General features: G+C 50.1%; 2 protein-coding genes across 20 annotated transcripts in view; one reads left to right on the forward strand and one right to left on the reverse strand.

Moving 5' to 3' along the window:
• Nucleotides 1-1295: 1295 nt before the first annotated feature.
• Nucleotides 1296-18066, forward strand: STRA8 (stimulated by retinoic acid 8). Its single transcript, XM_032483426.1, has 8 exons — nucleotides 1296-1487; nucleotides 4896-4971; nucleotides 5613-5697; nucleotides 8494-8688; nucleotides 9463-9739; nucleotides 13487-13560; nucleotides 15246-15357; nucleotides 17823-18066. Exons 1-8 carry the CDS (start codon nucleotides 1296-1298, stop codon nucleotides 17895-17897), a joined length of 1086 nt encoding a protein of 361 aa, XP_032339317.1. The 3' UTR covers nucleotides 17898-18066.
• The window catches only part of LOC102504597 (solute carrier family 23 member 2), a 48276-nt gene continuing 42302 nt past the window's right edge, over nucleotides 14917-20890 (reverse strand). For 12 of the 19 annotated variants that reach the window (XM_032483405.1, XM_032483404.1, XM_032483406.1 and 9 more), the window contains one exon: nucleotides 19747-20508. In XM_032483405.1, coding sequence (XP_032339296.1) covers nucleotides 20397-20508 — 112 coding nt within the window. In that variant the 3' untranslated portion in view covers nucleotides 19747-20396. Of the gene's footprint in view, nucleotides 15261-15351; nucleotides 15549-19462; nucleotides 20509-20890 lie in introns of those variants that run through there. The other 7 variants (XM_032483410.1, XM_032483420.1, XM_032483409.1 and 4 more) reach the window with 5 other exon arrangements.

Raw genomic sequence — 20890 nt, forward strand, 5'->3', positions numbered from 1 at the left:
CTCCGGCGCCATCCTCACCCTAGAGGCAGGCGGTGAAGGCTGTGCCCTGCGGCAGCAAATAATGGGAGGGTCTGCCCTCTATGGGAGACGCAGAGGGCTGCACCCTTGCCCAGAGACTGCGACTCTCCACACAGCCACCCATTCGGATACTTCCGGGCATGTATATTTTCATCAGTACCCCCAGGGGGCTGACAAACATCAAAACCGGCCCAGGTCATGTATGCATTGTCCCTCTGCAGCAGGACTGAGCTCAGGGGAGAGCGGACCCGTGCAGAGCTCCCATCCTAATTCACTCAAACCCCCGCACCGAGTGCACAAGGGGCTACAGAGGTGACGACAACACGGCCCCTATTCAAAGAGCTGGCAGAGCCATCCACGCCTCAGTTTCTTGTTAAAACTGTCACGTCATCAGCCCTAGAATTGCCTCTCCTACAAAAGGGCTCCTGATTTGTAAATTCAGGTGTGACCAAGGACAACAAAATGATCATCTTCAGAACCCACTGAAAGAGGAAAAGGCAAACCAGCTTCCATTTCTCTACTGTCATGTGACTTTTTGCTTTCCCATGTAGAAAAGCGCATTCTCTTCTTTTTGAGACATATATGCAGAAAAGTTCACAAATCTAAAGAATACACCTTGATGGATTTTTTTCATATACTATATGTACCTGTGTAACCACTGTCCAACTCAAAGAGGGGTAACTTCTTAGTGGATAAAAGGCCTCAAAGGGTCGGACACATACCCATTCAGCTTCTAACAGACTGTAAAAAGTGAGACCTCAAAGTACAGCTTGCTCTCCTTGGCCACCACAGTCAGTTAACAAGTGTCTGGTGGGGGAGGGTATAGCTCAGTGCTTAGTATGCACAAGGTCCTGGGTTCAATGCTCAGTACCTCCATCAAAAATAAGTAAGTAAGTAAGTAAACCTAGTTATCTCCCCCTCCAAAAACAAAACAACAGATGGGTTATACTTAAATCAAAAAACAAAAACCAAAATGTGTCTGATGAGTACCTGCAAGGTTCTGGAAACTTCGTGGTGTAAAGCAGCAGTGCTCTTAAACTGTTAAGTCAAAAAGGAGCACCTTTTAGGAGTCAAGATTCAATAACAGATTTGTATCATCTGCTATTTAATGCGTATCTGTTATACGCATAATCAATTATACTCATTGGTCTGGGACCTTTTACTTGGAAGTCATATCCCCTCCCTTTCTTTCTACTTCAGTCTGTCTCACTTTTTCTTTAATGTTGCATCTTTATTATATAGGGCCAAAAAAAAATCATATTACATTGCAGCTTACAATGGCAACCTCTGAAGAAGGCAGCAACCCCGGCAGCAGAGCGACGCCTGGGCCCCTGGCACAGCCGCAGGAGCTCGAGCCAAGGGTGGCCCGCAGACGCCTGTCCCAGGCCCGCCACCGGGCCACCCTGGCAGGGCTCTTCAGCAACCTCAGGAAAACCGTTTACTCCCATTCTGATCTCACAGCCTCCAAGGTATGGGGGCCTGAAGGTGGGGAGGAAAAGTTCCCACACGTGGAAGGACCGGCCTGGAGCTCCCACCCCTGAGGCAACGGACACCTCATGGCTTTCTGTCTGCTGCTGCCTGTGGGTAAAGCATGAGAGCTGGGCCTTACCCACCAGCCGCAGACGAGCCTGGCGTCAGAGGGAAATGACGGACTCGAGAGGCCTAGAGAGCCAGCGATTCTTATGCCATCCCTCCACAGGCAGTGGTGAGCCTCCAGCAGTGTCCAGACCCTGCATCCCCACCCCAAGCACACACATGCATGCACACACGCCCCTGTGCACCCCTCAGTTGTCGTGCACCAACCAGGTCTTTCCTGAGGCAACAGGGCTCTCCAGGTAAGCATGTATTTTTTTCTGATCTTGATTTCACCTTTCTCCTTATATGGCTTTCTCATTGCTGATTAGTGCCTCTGGCAGAGCACAGGAAGTTTCAGGGGGTTAGGGTGGGGGTGGAAGGATGGAGTTGGTATCACTGGAGGGAGCATTTAGGTGTCCAACAGGGAAGGGGTCCCCAACAGCCTCGCATTCCCCCGCCCTACTCTTCTCACAGAAAGGGACCATTTGACAGGCGGAATGCCCTGCTTCCTGCTTCCCGAGCTGGCCCGGATTCTCGTTGAGGGCAGGCACACAGAAGAGCGCCTCAGTGGGCCAGAAGGCAGAGGCCTCTGTGGAAATTAGAGAAGGGCACCCTGAGCACCCTTATGAGGGGCTCCAAGTGGAGCCTCAATTGTTTTTAGCTGAAAGAATTGCAACAGAGGCCCCATCTGCTCATACAGAAGGCTAGGTGTGGGAGGTGTGGGGAGGGCCGCTCCTTTCTGCTGAGCCGGGCTCAGGGGCTCAGGACAAGGGGCTCACAAGGTGGGGCATGGGGAGGGAGATCCCACATCTGGGCCTCTCAGCAAAGAGCCTGCCAGCACAGCTCTGCTCCACATCACCTGGGGGAAGAGGTTATGCTGTGTGTTTCCAGGGGTGCATGGACACCCCAAAGTCCCCGCCATTGGCCAATGAGGAGGTGTGCACAGACCAGAAGCATGACTGAAGAAAGGACAAGTATCCAGGGCAGTAAGGAGGGGAAGTAAACCTAGAGGAAAACCCTTCGCACCCTCTAAAATTTGCTGAGAGCCGGGCTGTCAGCCGGCCTGGGTCCATGTGAGGCAGGCTGCTTGAGGAGCTTCAGGTAACACGCCTGTTAAACCGGGGCAGTGGTCACGGCTTCCCCAGGGGCCTGCTCTGGAGTCCGACAAGAGAACAGCATGAAAGATGCAGCATGGTCCTACATGGTTTAGAATGCTGGTACCACTTCCCAAGGTGTACCTCATTTGTTCCTCACAGTTCTATCCAAATCACCCTCATCCTACAGAGGAGGAACCCAAGGCTCCAGAAAATTAAACCATTTGCCTGGGACGCTCCAGCTAGGAAGCAGCCTGGAAATCAGATGTTCCCTGTTTTATCCCTCCTACTCCCTCCTGCTTGAGGGACAACCCTGAATTTTTCATTTGTGATGTCCATGAAGAACGGATTTGTTCTATGGGAGTAAGGTCTTACTAGCTTTCTGTCGCTACCCAAAGTACTACAAACCAGGTGGCTTAAAACAAGAGCAATGTCTCAGAGGCCTGGACTCTAGAAGTCCAAAGTCAAGGTGTCCGCAGGGCTGTGCTCCTTCTGATGGCTCTAGGGGAGAGGCCTTACTCACCTCTTCTAGCTTCTGGCACTTGCTGGCTGCCGTTGCTTATAGAAGACTCACTCCATATATGTCTTCACATCGCCTTCTTTCTGTGTGGGCCTGTCTGGGTCCAATCTCCCCTTTTTATAAGGACACCAGTCATACTGGATTGGGGCCCCCTAATGACCTCATTTTAACCTGACCACCTCTAGAAAGACCCTATTTCCAGATAAGGTCACACTCACAGGTTTGGGGGTTAGGACTTCAGCGTATCTTTTTTAGGGGGACACAATTCCACCCAGAACAAAGATCCTAAGAAAATTAGCCTGCCAAACCATTCTAGAAAAAGAATTTCAGTAAATTGCACCTGACTTAACTGGCTCTGTTTTGGTCCCGTGTGACGCAGTAAGACTGCAAGGTGAGGGAGGGGTGGCCCTGCTGAGCGGATGCAGGTCACCTCCCTGGACCAGAAGGCTGGAAAGTCCTCACCTCACCCTAAGAACAAGTCTGAGGTTCGGTCAACCTGTCGGCTGGTGGACCCAACAGTGTAATCCTGAGCCCCGGGCCTGGGGGCAGCAGGTGACCCCTGCTCTAAAAGGCATGTACTGCGATCCTGTGGTCCACTGCGTTCTCACGCTGCTGTTCTTTGGGTCCACAGAGTGCTGTGCTGTTCTGCCCCCTCAAGTCTCCTTGTGCACCGGCCAGGCGGCGAGCCCCAAGCTACTTTGGGGTCCTCTCCCACCCGCCCCATCTCCCTCTGGCCTTTGTATGGTGGCTCAGGGAGTCAGTCCTGCTCTCAGAGTCTGCGCGCCCTCCGGCTCAGCCTGGCCACCTGGCCCCATCCACCCCTCCAGTAGGATCCGCCCCTCCTCCCCCTGCCCGGGTCCCCACAGCCCTCTGCGCCGCTCCCTGAGCTCTCGCTTGTGCCAAGAGTGGTGTTAAGTGTTATGAGCAGTTGTTTCCGTGGTCGTCCTTCCTGGTAGAACGTCAGCGGCCTGAAAGCAGGGCTGTCTTGTTTGCTCGGTCCCGGGGCTGAGCACACGGCTTTGCCCCCGTACAGGCCTGATGAGTGGGTGGGACTCTGCACAGGCATCGGGGCTCAGCATAATGAACAGTATCTAGCTTTTCTCATTTTTCAGTAATACTGCAGTTACCATTTTGACTTTGGTAATATTACATACAGCAGGGAAAGAAGGGAGGGAGGGAGAGGACACTGTGAGTCTACTCTTGTGGAACAGGACATTCAGGGTTCAAGTTGACAGAGCACTTGACAAGTTTTTAGATCAACTAGAGTACGTATTTAGCAAATAAAAAATATTAGAATTGTACACTTACTATTAGCCAGCCAGTTGCACACTGTGACAAGTGAGCAGAAGTTAATTTCGGTCTCTGCGCGGCCTAGAGCTGCTATTCATCCAACCGCCTCCTTGGTCACTATCTGTCCCACCTTCAAGTAGCGTGCATAGTAGTTCGCAGCCCTGGCTGTTTGCTGAATGCTGCTTGTTTCCAAAAACTTCGGTATTTCTGTGAGAACCATTTCCAGAATACAAAGTAAACGTCATGCCTTCTGAGCATCAGAACAAATTTCCTACCCTTTCTATCGACAACGTGAAGGACTGTGACTTCGCACTCAGATTCGTGAAGGGGTCTGTGTCCACAAACCCATCTCTGCGGTGGAAGGCTAGCTTTTCAGCCCTGTCTGTCTCTGTCCTCAGTGGCAGGTTTTGAATAAGGCGAAGACTCACATTCAGGAACTGGAACAAACCTTGGATAATCTGTTGAAGCTGAAAGGTAAGAGCTCCTACTGTGCCTCCCCACTTACCTCCCAGGAAGCGTTGATTGGTTTTTCTACTGAAAACAGAGAGACTGGGCTAAGCCAAGTGAACATGTGTTTCTGGTGCCTCCTGTGTGCCAGGCACTGTGCTTGGTCCAGGGTGTGATGAGATCCAGGCCCCTGTCCTCGGGCAGCTGAGGGTCTGGCAGGACAGACAGAAGTCAGCACGCTGTGTGAGCACAAGGAGCTCCTTCCTAGGTGCTGCTGAAGGGTACCTGACCTCATCCTGAGAGGCCAGAGGAGTGGGCAGTACTTGTCCATCTCCAAAGCAAAGGGCAGAAGCTGTCTCCCTTCCCTGGCACTCAGTCTGGGAGACATGGCTGGGGATTTGGGTTTAATGAGCTCATGGAAGCTGAATTCTGAAAGGGATACTTCCCATGTCTTGACTGAGAAGGGCCAGTTCAAGAAGCTCTTCCCTTGGTTCCAGTGCTCTCCTCCCACGTCTAACTGGAGAGGTGATACTGGGCTCTGGACTCCCCTACACTGAACCTGGGCGGGCTCAGCAACCACCCAAGGTCCACTGAGGCCAAAAGGCAGGAGAGACCCGAGCAAGTCCCGACTTTATCCTGTGTGACTCTTGCCTTTAACTGCCCCCCAGAATCCTTCAGCCTGGAGGACGGGAATGCAAACAGCCTAGAAGCAGTCAAGGAAGAATATGCCAGCATGTACTCCAGAAATCCCGGGTAAGACCCCCCAGCACCAGGAGACCCGGCACCTGCTGACCACTCCTGCTCTGCTACAACTCGGCAGCCCCATTCCCCTCCAGAATGCAGTACAGAGTAAGAGGTGCCGCTCACCTACTTAGGACTGTCTTGTGCCAGACAGATTTCTTTTCTTATTTTAATAATGTGCGTTGGATTTTTTTCCCAATTATAAAAATAATCCTGCTTATTAAAGAGAATGTAAAAAAGACAGAAAAGCTCGAAAAAATAATAAAAATACATATTATCTCATCACTCAAAGAAAGTCAATGTTAATCTTAAAGACTATCCCAGTTTTCAAATTTTGCACATTATTTTATAGAGAAATGAAATCATAATGTTCACAGTGTATTATAGCTTTTAAGAAAACCTCAACTAATGGCTTTATTGAAGGATACGTATGAAAATAAGAAAAATCAAAATCTCTGCCTATTTTTCTAGCTTCATAGGAACCTAAGAAAAGCCAAACTGGACTTCAGAGAGGAAATGAAATAACAGAACACCCAGGTGTCACAGATGCTGAAAGGGGAACTCGTTTATAATGTCACACTCAGACTCTTAAAGAGAGACTGGTTTCAGTAATGTCTTTCTCGTACTTTTATGATCTCATTTTGGACAATTAACTCACACATTGTGATGTGTACTTTGTAGATGCAGTGTTCACTGTGCTCTCAAAGGATGACACAAGCCCCGCCCCACAGCATCCTGCAGAGCCGCTTCAGAGGTTGTGTCCAGCACAGTGCATGTTCAGGTGGCCTCTGAGGAGGCACAGGAGTATGTGTATAAAGAATTTTACTCACTCTGCAAACTGCTTGCTCTCAGAACCTCCCAAGAGCCTGCCGAGGCAAAGCGATGCTACTTCCTCTCCTTTTGGGTGGGATAACTGATGACTTTTATTTTCTTCTCCCTGCTTTTCTGTATTTTCCAATTTTTTTTTAAAACAACGACTATGTATTATATCCTAAGGGAAATAATCAGAGGAGATGATAAATTATTAAATTAAATTCACATGGTAGACACTGTGAGGCTACAGAAAAGTATCAAGATCACCTATAATCACACTCCACACAGACACCTTCAAGCACCGTTTTGGTCATGGGGGACAGAGGCAAGTGGTGTGTGTGTGTGTGTGTGTGTGTGTGTGTGTGTGTGTGTGTGTGTGTGTGTGTGTGTGTGTGTGATGCTGAGTACATGGCAGGGTGTTTGTGGCCCAATTTTGACTAGCCCCCTCACTATCAGCCTGGGAGATGATCTCAGTGAGGTAGGTGTTAGCTACTTTTATTACATAAGCCATCTTTTCCTTGCTGATTTAACATACTAAAATCTTATTAATACTTTCATCACTTACCAAAATGGGAATAGCTAAATTTCTTTTAAAATCATTAACTAGGGAGGATTTTTTTCACTAGAATTTTTATAAACCTACAATAATTAAAACTGTGGTACCACCAGAGAAATAGATTAATTCCACTTTATAATTATTATACTTTAATTAATTAAGTTATGAGTGAGTTTGAGTGCCTTTGTTCAGGATCATTTGTATTTCCCTTCCTGGGAGCTTTTTTTTTTTTACCTATTCTTTGCCCATTTTCCTGTTGGGTTGGTGATCTTTTCCTTATTTAGTGGTAGAAACTCTTTATGTATGATGAGAATTTAACTCTTTAGTATATGGATTACAAACAATTGTATGTTGGTTGGTTATTTTACTAGTTTGGTTTTGATGATTCTGTTTTGTGTTTTGGCCATGCAAAAATGAAGTCTAATCTGTCTGTAATGGCACCTGATGTTGGGGGAATAGTCAGGAAGACTTCCTCCACTCTGAGATTTTAAAAAAGGAGACAGAGACAGAGATTGAGAACCCTCCTGTGATTTCTCCTGGAGCCCTCGTTTTTTAACTCAACTTGATACCCTGGGGATTTCACTATCCGTATGAAGAGATTCCTGGTACAAGTCCTGGTTTTCCAAATTGTGTTTCGTTGTTTCATTCTCTTAAAGCTGTATTCTAAAGAGCAGAATTTAAAACTCTGAAATAAATCTAACTTATTTCTTTTCTAGATTGAGTTTTGGGTTTAAACCTAAGTATTTAACCTAAGTATTTCATGGTCTTTAGTGCTATTATAAACAGTACTACTTTTTAAAATTTCAATTTCCAATTGTTCATTGCTAGTGTATAGAAACACTATTGGTATACTGGCCTTGTATTCTGCAACCTTGCTCTTATCTTAGTTCCGGTCACGTTTTTGCAGATTTTCTACGTAGGAGAAAAAAGTTTTATTTCTTCCTTTCCAATCTGTATATCTTTCATTTATTTTGTTCACCTTATTGGACTGGCTACAATCTCAAGCATGATTTTGAATACAATGGTAAGAGTAGACACATCCTTGTCTTGTTCCCTACCTGAGCAGAGAAAGTCTTTTACTGTTAAGTATGATGTTGGTTTTTTGTAGATTTCCTTTATCAGGTTGAGGAAGTTCCCTTCTATTCCTAGTTTCCTGCGAGTTTTTATCATGAATGGGTGTTGAATTTTGCCAAGTGCTTTCCTGCACATATTGAGATGATCATATGGTGTTTTTTTTCCTTTGTTGCTAATGGTGAGTTACACTGATTGATTTTCAAAGTTTAAACCAGCCATCGTACACTCCTAGGATAAACCTTACTTGGTCATGCTGTATTTTTCTGTATTTACATATAAGGGGGCTAAAACTGAGTTAAGAATTTCAGTGTTGATGGTCATGAGGGACATTATCTGTAATTGCCTTGTTTCTGTTTCCTCCCTAGCCTGCTGTCAAATGAACTTCATCAGGAAGACTTTGACACCTGGTGTCCAATCGAGGTAGTCGGGAAGAATGCTGAGGAGGAAGAGGAGGAGGAGGACAAAGAAGAGGAAGAAGAGGTGGAGGAAGTAGAGGAGAAAAAAGTGGAGCTCTTACACTCTCCTGTCACCTTGCTGCCAGACCTCATGGAATTTGAACGGTGTGAGGAACGGAGCTCCTGTGGGGAAGGGGAGAGGGGCTCCAGCTGGGGCCCACTGCAGACCAGGCCTCAAGTCAGGGAGCTCTAGGATTTCCACATAGGAGGGGCTTGGGGTTGGCAGAAGGCCTAGAGAAATAGTCTTGAAGCCCCCTTTGAATAGTACATACACTACGTTTACTAAGACTATTTCTTTGGGGTGACTCCGGGGGGCTGTTGGTGGGGATTACAGAGGCTAAAGTTCCTCCCCCACCCCCAGCCCAAGTCTACTTACTGGTCTTGGAGTAAGAAAGGCTCAGAGTGGGAATCTGGCTCAGACTCTCCGTCCTCACTGCTCCTCCATAGACTGGAGACCCTCAGCATCCAGGTGGACTTCTCGGAGGCGTTGGCCCAGGGGAGGCTCACTCCACAGCTTCCAAATTAAAGCGAGATCACATCCTACCTGCACGTTCATGGGCTCCGAATTTTAAGCGGAGAGAGAGCTGAGCCTGCCCCCGGCTCCCATGCTCTCTTCTGTCCCACAGAGAGCTCCGCAGGGCGCATCGGGAGGACTTGGGGAGAAACCCCGAAACACAAAGCTATGTCCTCCCTGGCTTCTGCTCTCCAAGGGTCAGGGCAGGAGGGACTAGTGAGGTTAAGCCCCTGGTCCCCCACGGCGCTGTGGCCAGGCCTGCGTGCTGTGCACCAGCCCAGCCGCGGGATCCCGAGGAGCCGGCCTGGGGAGGGACCTCCGGCCGCTGGCTTCAGGTCTGGGAGTTGCTGCCCTTCCTGTTACAGGTATCTCAACTTCTACAAACAGACGATGGACCTTCTGATCGGGAACGGGATCGTCTCCTCACAGGAGGTGACACTCCCCATCGTCTCTGCGGCCATCTCCCACCTGTGGCAGATCCTCTCTGAGGAGAGGAAGGCCGACCTCCTGCGGGCCTGGGCGCAGAAGCATGGCGGCGTCGCAGGGACCTGCCAGGAGCCAGCCTGTGCCGAGGGCAGCGTGAAGGACAGCGGAGTCGACAGCCAGGGGGCCAGCTGCTCGCTTGTCTCCACCCCGGAGGAGGTGAGGGGACCCGACGGGTGAGGTGGAGGGTGGGCAGCAACGCCTCCATCACTTTTGCCTGGAGACGCCAGGAAGCTGCCGCTGGTGTCACTTGGCAACTTGCAGGTGCCATTTGGAGTCTGGCGCACTCGGTCAGCTTCTGATTTTTCCAACAGAATATCCGCAACCACGGAACATTTATTTTTCTCCTGTTAGTGTCCCCTGCCTTTCCATGGGGATTTTAGAAGGCCTAGGAGGTTGTATCCATTAGGATTCTGAGTTGCTAGTTACTCTCTCATTGAACCGGAGTGTGTACTACGCACACCCGCGCTGGGCCCGAGGCCGGAGGGTGACGTCACGGTGGGCTCTGCCCTCCCCCGGGCTCTGCCGAGGTCTCACCGTTCTTCCCTCCCTTCTTCCCCTGCCCCACTGGCTAACTGTGGAATGGCAGCTGGTAGCAATTGCGCTGTCCTTTTGTCCTCCTCTACATCATGTAAAACAGAAAAAGACGCCCTGTGGCTCGCTTTTAAGGGGCAAGGAAGAACTTTTCCAGAAATTTCCACCATATCTCTTCTGTTCTCTCATTGGCCAGATTTGGATAGATTGACAGAACACTGAGCCAATGAATAGTCGAAATGGGATTCTCTTGGACCAATCAGACCCAACCCTTGAGAGCAGGTCAGTTCCCACCCCCATAGAGCATTGCTGCCACTCAGTGAAGAGACCGGAACCCATGGGCGGGGTAAGCCACACGTCTCCGCTTTTAAGAGTTCCAGCTGTAAGAATGGCTGTGGTTAGCCCAGTGGAGCGGCGGGTACCATTAGCCATTGTTCAGTGCTGAGCTCAAAGTGGGCCCCTTATCTGCCCTTCCAGAATTAAGACAGCCTCAGAAGGCTGCTGCTGCCACTTGGGGCTGCATCTGCCCTCCCTCCTCCAGGGAGAGGGGGCAGTTCTTTGTTCTATGCTCCTGACCACTGCTTTGTAGGACATTTAGCTTCCATGGCCTCTACCCCTGCTTTGTCCTGACTTTCCAAACACCCCTCAGCTGGTGCTCCTTTGAGGAGCTGTCTAGGGACTCTCTGGGGAGTCTCAAAGCCACAGAACCTCCAAGTGCGTCTGATGCTGGGGAGACGGCCCTGGATGCCCCATTCTCTGTGAGGTTTCCCAGCCACGAGGGCCTAGGCCTGGAGAACTGTGGTCACCTTGTCCAGTCCTTCTAGTTCACAGAGGAGGCCCAGTGGGGGGTGGGGGTGGGTACTTGTCCAGGACACCTAGTTCTTACTTCAAGGACTGCATCTCCTTCCTCACAGATTTTCTGCCCTTTCACCTATTTATGGGCCACCCCTCCCACCATGATCTTCCCTGATGCTTCTCGTGTGGGGTTTAGTTAAAGGCAGGTGCCTAGCTGGTACCCCAGGCCCACTGAATCCAAGTCCCCAAAGGGGTGGCTCAGAATCTTCATTTGTAACAAGCACCCCAGGTGACTGATGCTCAGGGGTGTTATTGGAGGGAACGCTCAGGGCATGAACTTGCTATTACACCAGACTTTGGCTTCTGATCTGATTTTCCAGTAATGTTGGGTCCATCATGAGAGGACATGAGTTCTCCTCCAAAATGGTCAAAGCAGGGCCAAATGACCAGCAGCAGACCTCAACCCAAGGCAAGCATCAGCCAGTCTAGACATCTTTGTAGCGCCCAAGTGCCTGGCCCTGGGGTCCCACAACAAAGAAGGTGAAAGAAAAACATGTAAATTGGGTGAAATTTCTATCAGACTGTAAACTGTACTTGTGGGCATGCATGTTTCAAGCACAAACCTTTGCTCAAGAAGAGCAGACCCAAAGAGAACAACCCAGAATCAAATGGCTTCAAACCCTGGAAGCGGCTTGCCTGGCCTTTTCCAGGAAGGCTAAGGGCTCATGTTCTTCTGGTGTGGAGGGAGGCTGCCAGCAGAGTCCCTCAGCCGTGCTGAGACCCGGGCTCTGCCCACAGCAAGACATCCCCAGGCTTGGGCCAACCCAGGGCTGGGTGACAAGGTGAGTAGGACAGAGGACAGTTATGCCCAGGATAGGGACAGAGCCACAGTTCCTCCTGTTGTGGTTTCAAAATCATTTGCAGGGAAATCTCTGTAGCTCCTGGTCCACCTGAGAGGTTCTTCTGCAGAACGACTGTGTTTGGGGCTAACCCTTGGGCTCGGGGACAGGTGGACAATGCTGAGAGGTGCGGGCATCAGTGTGCTGGGCGCTCTGGCAGGGCCTCGGAGCCTGGCTATTCCCCTCACAGGGGCTGGCTTGTGAGAGGAGTTTGCAGAGGTCAGGACAGTGTGTGGCTTGTTGGGGAGGAATTGATGTCCTGGGTTCCTGCTCAGTCCTGCCGGGAAGGAACACAGAGCCAATACATTTCTGGGCTGATGGACAATAGGAGCTCAAGCTTTTCAGTGGCTCCTTTCCAGATCCTCTTTGAGGTGACTAAAGGGCTCTCAGAAAAGAGGATACCATAAAATGTCCAGAAAAGGGAGCCAGCTACATGGCCAGAGTCCCAAGGGGACTCAGTTCAGGGGAAGTAAATTGTAAGGAGACATAAAGGGCAGACAGAAAGCCTCCAGGCAAAGAGCAGTGTGTCCCAGGTAAGGGGACAGGAGGCCCTGGGGAACCTGCCTGAACCTGCCAACCCAGAGCCAGAGAACTCCCTCTCCTCTCAGCGTGGCTGCCCATATAAAATGGGGTGCCAGGCAAAATAAAGCATACTTGGTTAGAATTTGCATATAAGAATGTCCTACGCAATACTTGGAACATTTGTATGCTAAAAAAAATATTCATTCTTTATCTAAAATTCAAATTTAACTCAGCATCCTATATTTTTATTTACCACAATCCTGTGTATATATCATGTTTTGGTGGAATATTTCATATTCTTCAACAAATTAAAGAAAAGCACTACTGAAAACTATCTAAACAGCAAGATTCCAAAACTGGAAATACATGCTATAATATGTCCAGGGAAATGACTGGAGGGCAACAGATCACTATGTCAACAACGGACATCGCTGGGTAGGATTGTTTCTCCGGGATTTTATCTGCTTCTGTTTTCCAGAATTTCCATGATGAACACGTATTTGTTTTATAAATCAGATAATATTCAATATTTGAGCCATTATTAGGTACCAGGTGCTTCTCATTTAATTTTTGCAGCATCCCTGTGGGTAGGCACTGCCGTGATTCCCCTTTATAGTGGAGCATTCAAGAAATTAAGTCACTTGTTGAGGTCACACAGCTCAGCGGCTGGCGGGGCTGGGAGCTGGCTGTCCTGCAGCCTAACTGCAGTGCCCCCCACCCCCACCCCATAGCCTCTATATTCAGCTGCCTTGGCATGAAACCGCTAGACTGCAGATCCTCAGCTCAAGCCGTCCCCAGCCCTCGGGAGGTGTGGATGAGCCCTTCCTGGTGTAAAGCGACGCTCAGCTCTGGCTGTGGCGTCTCACACCTCAGCTCCCGCCTTCTTTAGAAGGAGGCGGCCACAATTCCCAGTGCGTCCTTGTCCCTCAGCCACCTCTGGGGTTGGCAGTTTGTTCTGGGCGGGCAAGATCTTAACATTCAGCCCCTGGAAAGGTCACTAAGCAGAGACCCCTGGGCTTGGGCCCCAGCTTTATCACGCACCCCTCTGGGGAGAGGGGGTAGAGAGCCTTCCTCTGCGTCTCCCCGCCGGCAGCCCAGAGCTAGCGTCGCACTGTAGAGTTATTTCTGACACATGAAATTCTCTGCTTTCTCTCAGATCCTTTTTGAAGATGCCTTCGATGTGGCAAGTTTCCTGGACAAAAGTGAGGCTCCCAGTACATCTAGCCCCAGGTGAGGAAGGGGGTGTAAGACAGTGCATATGAATGTGTGTGTGCACTTGTACCCTTGCTGGGATGTGTAGGAGCCGCTCCCCGGCACCCCCCACAGGGGTGCCTAATTCAGTGGCAGTTCTTGGAGAACCACTTTTTTTCTGTGGTTCACAGTGGGCTGGTCCCAGGATTCTGCCATTGCCCCGGGGGTGATAGTGTCTGGGGCTTCTTCAGAGTAGAAAACTCTTCCATCCTGGCCCAGGGCTGGGACACACCAGGTTATCAACTCCAGGTTGTTTGTGCTGCACTGTTTCCCAGGGTGAGGTGGCCCTGGGCAGGTTTCAGCGGTCAGTCTGGTCCGAGGGGTGGGGGGTGGGGGGTGCTCTGGGGCACAGAGAGCCTGGGCCAACATAGAAACAGGTCCCATGCCCTGAGCTTGGGGAGTCTCTGAGCTGCATAAGAGGGGTGCTGATGGGAAGGACGCGGAAGGAGGAGGAGGGCTGACCCCCTGAAGTGAGAAGACACCAAACAGCATTTGGGGAGATTTTCAAACAAGAATCGGCTTGACTTGGTCTGTACCACAGGGATGTTTTCTCAGAAAGAACTAATTTAGGACTGAAATTCCCTGGCTACTTTGAAAAGCTGTGGTCTGACCGCCTGAAGGCATAGGCCCTTCAGATACCTGTGCTTGTGCCATGGCCAAGAGGAAGCCTGAACGTTTAGTTTATCTGCCTTGGAAGTGAGGACAACGTTCGTATCCTCGTGATCCCAAAGAACATCTCCATTCTCCCTGAGGCCGTGTGGCTACAGCCTGGAACCCTGGCCATCTGCAGACAGATCAGACGCATTTGCTCCTCCGCCCACCTGCTCCACCCCCCAACTCCTCCCCCAGCTCCCCACCCCCGCCCAGAAGACTGGCCCAGAATCTCAGAGCACTTTTCTGTGCCGACTCAGGCTCTTCCTGGCTGTGTGTGGAGTTTGATTTTGCTGAAACTGGCTGGAGACAGACATTCCTATTTCTGAGCTGGGCTGGGCTGTGAAGACAACTTTGTTGCAAAGTGACTAAAGTGTACTTGCCAGACAATTTTGGAACTTCTTACCCTGCTGATGGAACAGAAAACAACCTATTTAAAAAAAAATTTTTTTTTTCTACTTTCCCTAGAAAAGGCAGGGGTTGCTGCCAGGGGTTCCCACGCTGACTCCTTCCAGCAGGAAGTGAGGTCAAAGCACTGGCTGTCCCCGCCTGACTGGCGGCCCCAGTCGGAGGGCTCCTCCCCTTGTCCCAGGAAGCAGGGGGAAAGGAATCTGCAAAACAGCCTTCCCTCTGCGCCAGGAGAACCTCCTGACTGGAGGCGTCTCGGAGGACCGAACTTGATAGTGCTATGTGCTCCCTGGGCTGCCTGGGCAGCCACCCGTGGGAGGAGAGGTAATCTTGCTCCTTGTTCCACAGGTCACAGCTCAGAACAGTAAATTAGGGCACAAGGTCCAATCTCCTCGTAGTCTCGCCTCCCCAGCTGGTTCCAGACGTGACGTTGGACCTGGGCCAATGCAGACTTTCCAGGGAGGGCTCTGTGCCATCCAAGGATTCAGCTGGGTGTTTCAGAGTGCTTGGTTCACACTGTAATCCAGGTATTTTAGGGGGCACAAGCAGAGGTAAACGATTAGGATTCTAAATATTTGCTCGTTCTCCTTCTTTTCTGTTGTCAGTTCCGTGCTGGCCGCCTACAACCCAGAAAATCCAGAGGAGAAGTTTCAGCTCTACATGCAGATCATCGAATTTTTTAAAGGCCTTTGCTGTGTTAACACTCAGTTCAAACAGGTAGGACGGAGCAGAGTGCAATGAGGCCTCTGCTCACCTGCCTCGGATAGCAGAAAGTGCTTTCGAGGGATCCCCAGCCGCAGGTCATCGTGCTCACAGCACAGGCGACATTCTTTCATTCTCTCTCGCCTTAGCCATGGCTGGTTGACTTCAGCCTAATGCACCCTGTGGAGTGGAGGATGTCCGGGGAACTAAAGGAACAGACAGAGGGATGCTCTTCAGGGCAGACCTGAGCCTGGGAGCCCCTTGATACAGGGACCAGACCTCAGGGGCCTGTCCCTTCGCAGGCATTCCTAAATGTTGTGTGACCCCTTGATAACTTTCTAAGAGGCTGAATGCTCCATCATCTTCTGAAACCCCGGGGTGATATTTGCTGTCAGCTTTTGTAGGATATTAATTTCTGCTTCCAAAAAGCTGACTGTGCAGCTCATGGTGACATGCATTGTGGGGTCTTGGTTAGAAGGTTCATTCCTGGAAGCTTTCGTGGGGGAAGGGGTCAGGCCTGAGCCACGGAGAGGACAGGCCCTTTCAGATTTACAGCCATGGATTTTCTCACTAATATAGCAAAAATATAACTTTGTTTAAAAAGGTAAGTGATAGTAATGAAAATGTCTAAAAATAATTAGGACAGCTTTTCGATGTGACCCTCTTCCCACTAATCCTTCATCTCCCTCTGCCGAGACCTCTTTGAATCTCCACTTGGGAGCCAAGGGCCGTCCCTGCGGTTTGCTTTCTGCCTCCAGCCAACCCTCAGCCGCCGTCCCTGACCACTGTGTCCCTTTCTCTCGACACAGTGAAGTCAGATCACTTTACCAACGCCTTGAGTGTGGATCAATGAGGCAGCCCGTTTTTCCCCACTTCCTTTGTCTACACACAGCAAGAAGGAAAGAGCAGGCAGGACTGGAGGGCCCATGTAAAGCAGAGGTCTTGAGCTTGAATCACCTTGGGAGCGTGCTGGAAACGTAGATTCCTGATGCCCCCACACCCCTGATTCCCATTCAGTGTTGCGAGACGTGGCCCCGGGGAACCTGTATTTTGAATAAGTCATCCAAGGGTGTCCTGGTGCAGGAGGCCTCAGGCTTTGGAAGACGGTGGTGTTAAGACAGAACCTGCATTCTCATCTCCATCCGTCTCCCTGACAGTTTCATGGGAGGTGGCTGGATGAAACTTAATTAGTACCTGTATTGGTTTCCTAGGACTGATGTAACAAATTACCACAAATGTTGTGGCTCAAAACAACAAAAATTTATTCTGTCATAGTTCTGGGGGCCAGAAGGCCAGATTAAGGTGTTGGCAGGGCCATGTTCTGTCTGAAAGCTCCAGGGAGGAATTCTTCCTCGACTTTTCCTGGCTGCTGGTGGCTCCCAGCTGTTCTCGGTGCCCCTTGACTTGTACCTGCACCACTGTGGTCACTGCCTCTGTGACCTCTGTTCACATGGCCTTCTTCTGTGTGTCTCTGTCCCTCTCATCTTATAAAGACAGGCGTCATTTGGATTGAGGGCGCACCCTAGGGACCAGGTCCCATATTCACAAGATGGATGACTGGGGTTAGGGGTGCTTCCCAGGGCCCAAGGGCATCAACCCCTGACCAGCAGGGCTAACAAATTACAGGAGTGATTTCCACTGCAGTGAGGAGAGGCAGGAAATGCAAACCCAGGAATGTACTTTTAGAAGAAGAGGTAATGGAGAGTCAGAGAGGTCAGCTGGGGTCATCATTAAGGGAATGAGAAACCCTTGCTAAATGAACAATGTGCTGTTTCTTTAAAAAATTATCTCCTAATAGCTAACTCTTGAACATGGTTTAAAATTCAGAAGTTACCAGAAGATATGCAAAGAAAATGTAGTCTCCCTCCTGCCAGGGTCCCTTGGTTACTCCCCCCCTCGCCCCAAAGCAGTTACCACGACCAGTTTCTGGTACAGCCATCCATCCGAAGATATACTCCAGATATTTCTATAATCTTTCAAACACAAACAGTCGCCTACTATACACATTGCTCTGTATCTTGCCCTTTTTAAATAGTATATCCCACAGAGAGAGAGCAATCTCGTTCCTTTTTTTGGGAAAGAGCTGCATGGTATTCCATTGGTGGGTGCATCATGGTGTAATTCACCACCCTCTGCTGATGGTCATTTGGATAAAGCTTTGAGATTGCCCCTGCCTCTCTTAAGGGATCCCAGAAATCCCCAGGACAGGGAAGAAGCCAGTTCTGCTGTATCCAGGAGAAGCCTTTCTGGAGATTTTAGAGTATGGAGTGAAGTGAAATGGGAAAATGGATGCCCCCCTCCCTTGCCCCTGCCCACTGCTCTTACTTCCTGGCCAGAAGCTGGAGAAGAAGATACAGCTGCAGAGATGTAGGAGGACAGACTAAGGGAGGGGGCCCAACTGAGATGATGGGGCCTTTCCTCTGCCTGAGGCCTGGAGCTCCTAAGTAAAAACTGAATCCTCTTCCACGTGTGTTTTGCAGGAGCCAGATCTTCCCGTTGATGATGATTTGATCATGCTGAGGTGCATGGAGACGTTTGACGATGAAGATCTGTGATGTGGAAGGGTCTGGGGGCAGGGAGTGAAGGAGAGTGGGCAGTCTCCAGGTTTGAATGCTGCAGCCAAGGCTGCACCTGCCTCAGCCTGGCAGGACGTTTTGGAGTTTGCTGTCCCGAAAGCATTTTGATGGTTGTAGTTTCTGATTTGTTATAAAATATTTAAGAGTAGTGAGGCCCAGTGTTGGTCTTTCAGGGTTGTTTGGTGTGAGGTGCTGGCTTGCTGCGGGCACACACCTGCTCCCACTGTGCTCCTGTTCAGGGGGTATCAGGTGCACCTGAGGCCCAGGCTGTGGGCCTTTCAAGAAAAGCACAGGCAGGATCTGTCCCTGGAGGTTCCAAGATACTGGGCACTTTCAGCACACCCTGGGTTCAGGGCCCTGTTTTGATGGATCCCAGTGCTACAGGACATCAAGGTAGAATCAGCTACATCTGCTGCTTCTGGTGATAAAGACTCCTGAATGGAGTCCAAGCCAGGGTTCCACACTGTTCTGAGTGCTTTCTGGTGATGCCAAATGTCCCTGGGCATGTGTATTACACTGGGGGTAAGGGTTAATTTTATGTGTCAACTTGGATAGGCCATGGTACCCAGATATTTGGTCAAACATTATTCTAGATGTTTCTGTGAAGGTATTTTTTTAGATGAGATTAATATTCAAATCAGTAGACTTTGAGTAAAGCAGATTATCTTCCACGATGTGGGTGGGCCTCATCCAATCAGTTGAAGGACTGAAGAGGCCGAAAGATTGATCTCTCCCAGGAAGAGGGAATTGTGCCAGTGACTGCTTTCAGGCTTTGGCCGCAACTCTTCCCTGCAGACTTTGGACTTGCCAGCCTCCACAATCACATAGCCCATTTGTTAAATCTCACTCTCTCTCTGTGTCTTAATCTCTCTCCTCCCATACATATGTGTGTGTTTGTACATGTATATATATATATAAAATCTGTAGACATGTTTGCATGTGTAGGTATATGTATGTATACACACACACACATCTAGAAAATCCTGACTAACCCACTGAGTATGCAGAGAGAACAGGTTCACCTGGCTCTTTACAGTTTTTTATAAATCATAACAGCAGCAGCTCCCCTCCACCGAAGGCCTCTCAAATGCTTTGACTGTTTCATCTTCCCATGAGAACCCAACACGCAAACCCAGTTCTGTCTGACTCCACAACTCCAGCTCTCGCCACCTCACTGCATCCTCCTGTGATGCATGAGCTGACCCTAAGGTGTGGCACTGGGAATATGCAGAGATTGTGGCTTTCCTGGCCCTTCAGTGTTTACAAAGGGCAGGGGCTTGGAGGGGCCAGCAAGGCCTCCTGCCTCTTTGAGGAGGAAGAGAACTGTTCCTGTCACCTTTCAGCAAATAGCCCTGTCTCCATCCCCTCTAAGGGGCCTCTTCCTCGCAATGCACCAAAATACTTCCAAGAGCACATGGACTAAGAGGGTTTCTGTGTGGACATCGGGCTGCACTGGTTTACACTGCGGACGGGAGGGCTGGAGCAGTTACACCTAAGGATACAGCTTGAGGCCAGACCTCGATGACCAAGTGACCAGATCCAAATACGCTTGTCATGGTCTTAATTTAATACTAATACTTATTCATCTGCCACCATGGGTGGGGTGGAGCGGTGCTTGAGAGGGCGGGGTGCCCACCCCTACGTGAGCGCGGAGATCAGCGCATTCGGTGGGGCGGTGGAGAGGGCTTTGGGACGTGCAGAAGCGGAGGTCTCACATCCTGGTCTCTGTGGCCCCCTTTGGCCGCTCTCCTGAGGAGTCCTGGGAGCAGAGTGTGAGCTGGCTCACTCCCACCTCACCTTTCCCACCATGTTCCAGCCTGGGCCAAAAGGGGAGGCCCCGGGTGCAGGAGGACGTGCAGAACTTGGTGCCAATCCCACAGGGGAGGCTGTAGACCTCCAAGGCCTTAGTCGTCTCCTCAGACTCCTCCTGGATTTGATTCCATGTCAGGAGGCCTCTCTCCTCCAGACTTCCTAATAGGAGACAGTGAGCAGTCAAGAGTGGGCCCCGAGGAAGGCGGACTTGGCTGGAGGGAGCCTCTGGCGCCCCCTGCGGGCACTCACGAGGTCTCTTCTCAGCACCCTGTACCTGCCAGCAGCAACTCCTCCTCCTCGTCCTCTTTCTCCTCCTCCTCATCTTTTTCCTCCTCCTCCTCTTCCTCCTCCTCCAATCCCATCTCAAGAAATCAGCTCAACTCAGCTCATTGTCAGGCGTCCCCTGAGCTCACAGGTACGATCTTCTATGAACCACTGTTCTATCCTCATCTTCAGGGGCAGGCCTTTCTATGTTTCAGTGTTTCTGGAATGCAGGTGCATTTTACATTTGGTGGTGAGAAGCAATGTGGAAAATGAATACCACGAAGCATGTGCTGTCACAGACCAAGAAGGGAGCACCGAAAGCCATCAGTGAGGGCAGATCCGTGCTCTTCGCCTGAAACGTCCTCAGTGCTTGTGGACCCGGTTGGCTCGTCCTCACACTTATTATCTTGCACTGTAATGTTCTGTTTTCATGTCTTTCTTCCCTACTAGCCTGTGAATTTCTGGAAGGCAGGGGGCACGTCTTGCTGCTCTTTGTATCCTCAGCATAGAGCACCTGGAACACAGCACTCTTGCTGTGGTTTTTATTAGAATATAAATGAATGAAATCATGCATTCTCTCCCTCACCAACTAGACTGCAGCTCTAAGAGAGCTGGGGCTGTGTCTTTTGCTTTTTTCATCTGGTGTATTGCTCACCTTAAGGCCTTTTCATGAGCTGAATTGTAACCGCCCCCCCCCTAACCCTCCCCCAACATCAGGATGTACTTGAAGACACAGTCTTCAAAGAGGAGATTAAGTAAAAGATGAGGTCTTTATGGTGGGCTCTAATTTAATTTGATCTGTGTCTTTATAAGAAGAAGAGATTGGGATACACAGAGAGACACCAGAGACGCATGCACAGGAAGGAAAAGCCATCAACCTGCAAGCCAAGGAGAGA

Source organism: Camelus ferus, chromosome 7, assembly GCF_009834535.1.
Source record: "Camelus ferus isolate YT-003-E chromosome 7, BCGSAC_Cfer_1.0, whole genome shotgun sequence".
In the NCBI taxonomy this organism is placed as follows: Eukaryota; Metazoa; Chordata; class Mammalia; order Artiodactyla; family Camelidae; genus Camelus; species Camelus ferus.

Excerpts from the sequence above, each read along its gene's own strand:
- STRA8 (XM_032483426.1), top strand. The coding sequence starts at position 1,296 with ATGGCAACCTCTGAAGAAGGCAGCAACCCCGGCAGCAGAGCGACGCCT. Across the intron at positions 8,689-9,462 it reads GACCTCATGGAATTTGAACG|GTATCTCAACTTCTACAAAC; the intron begins GTGTGAGGAACG and ends TTCCTGTTACAG. Across the intron at positions 13,561-15,245 it reads CCCAGTACATCTAGCCCCAG|TTCCGTGCTGGCCGCCTACA; the intron begins GTGAGGAAGGGG and ends TTCTGTTGTCAG.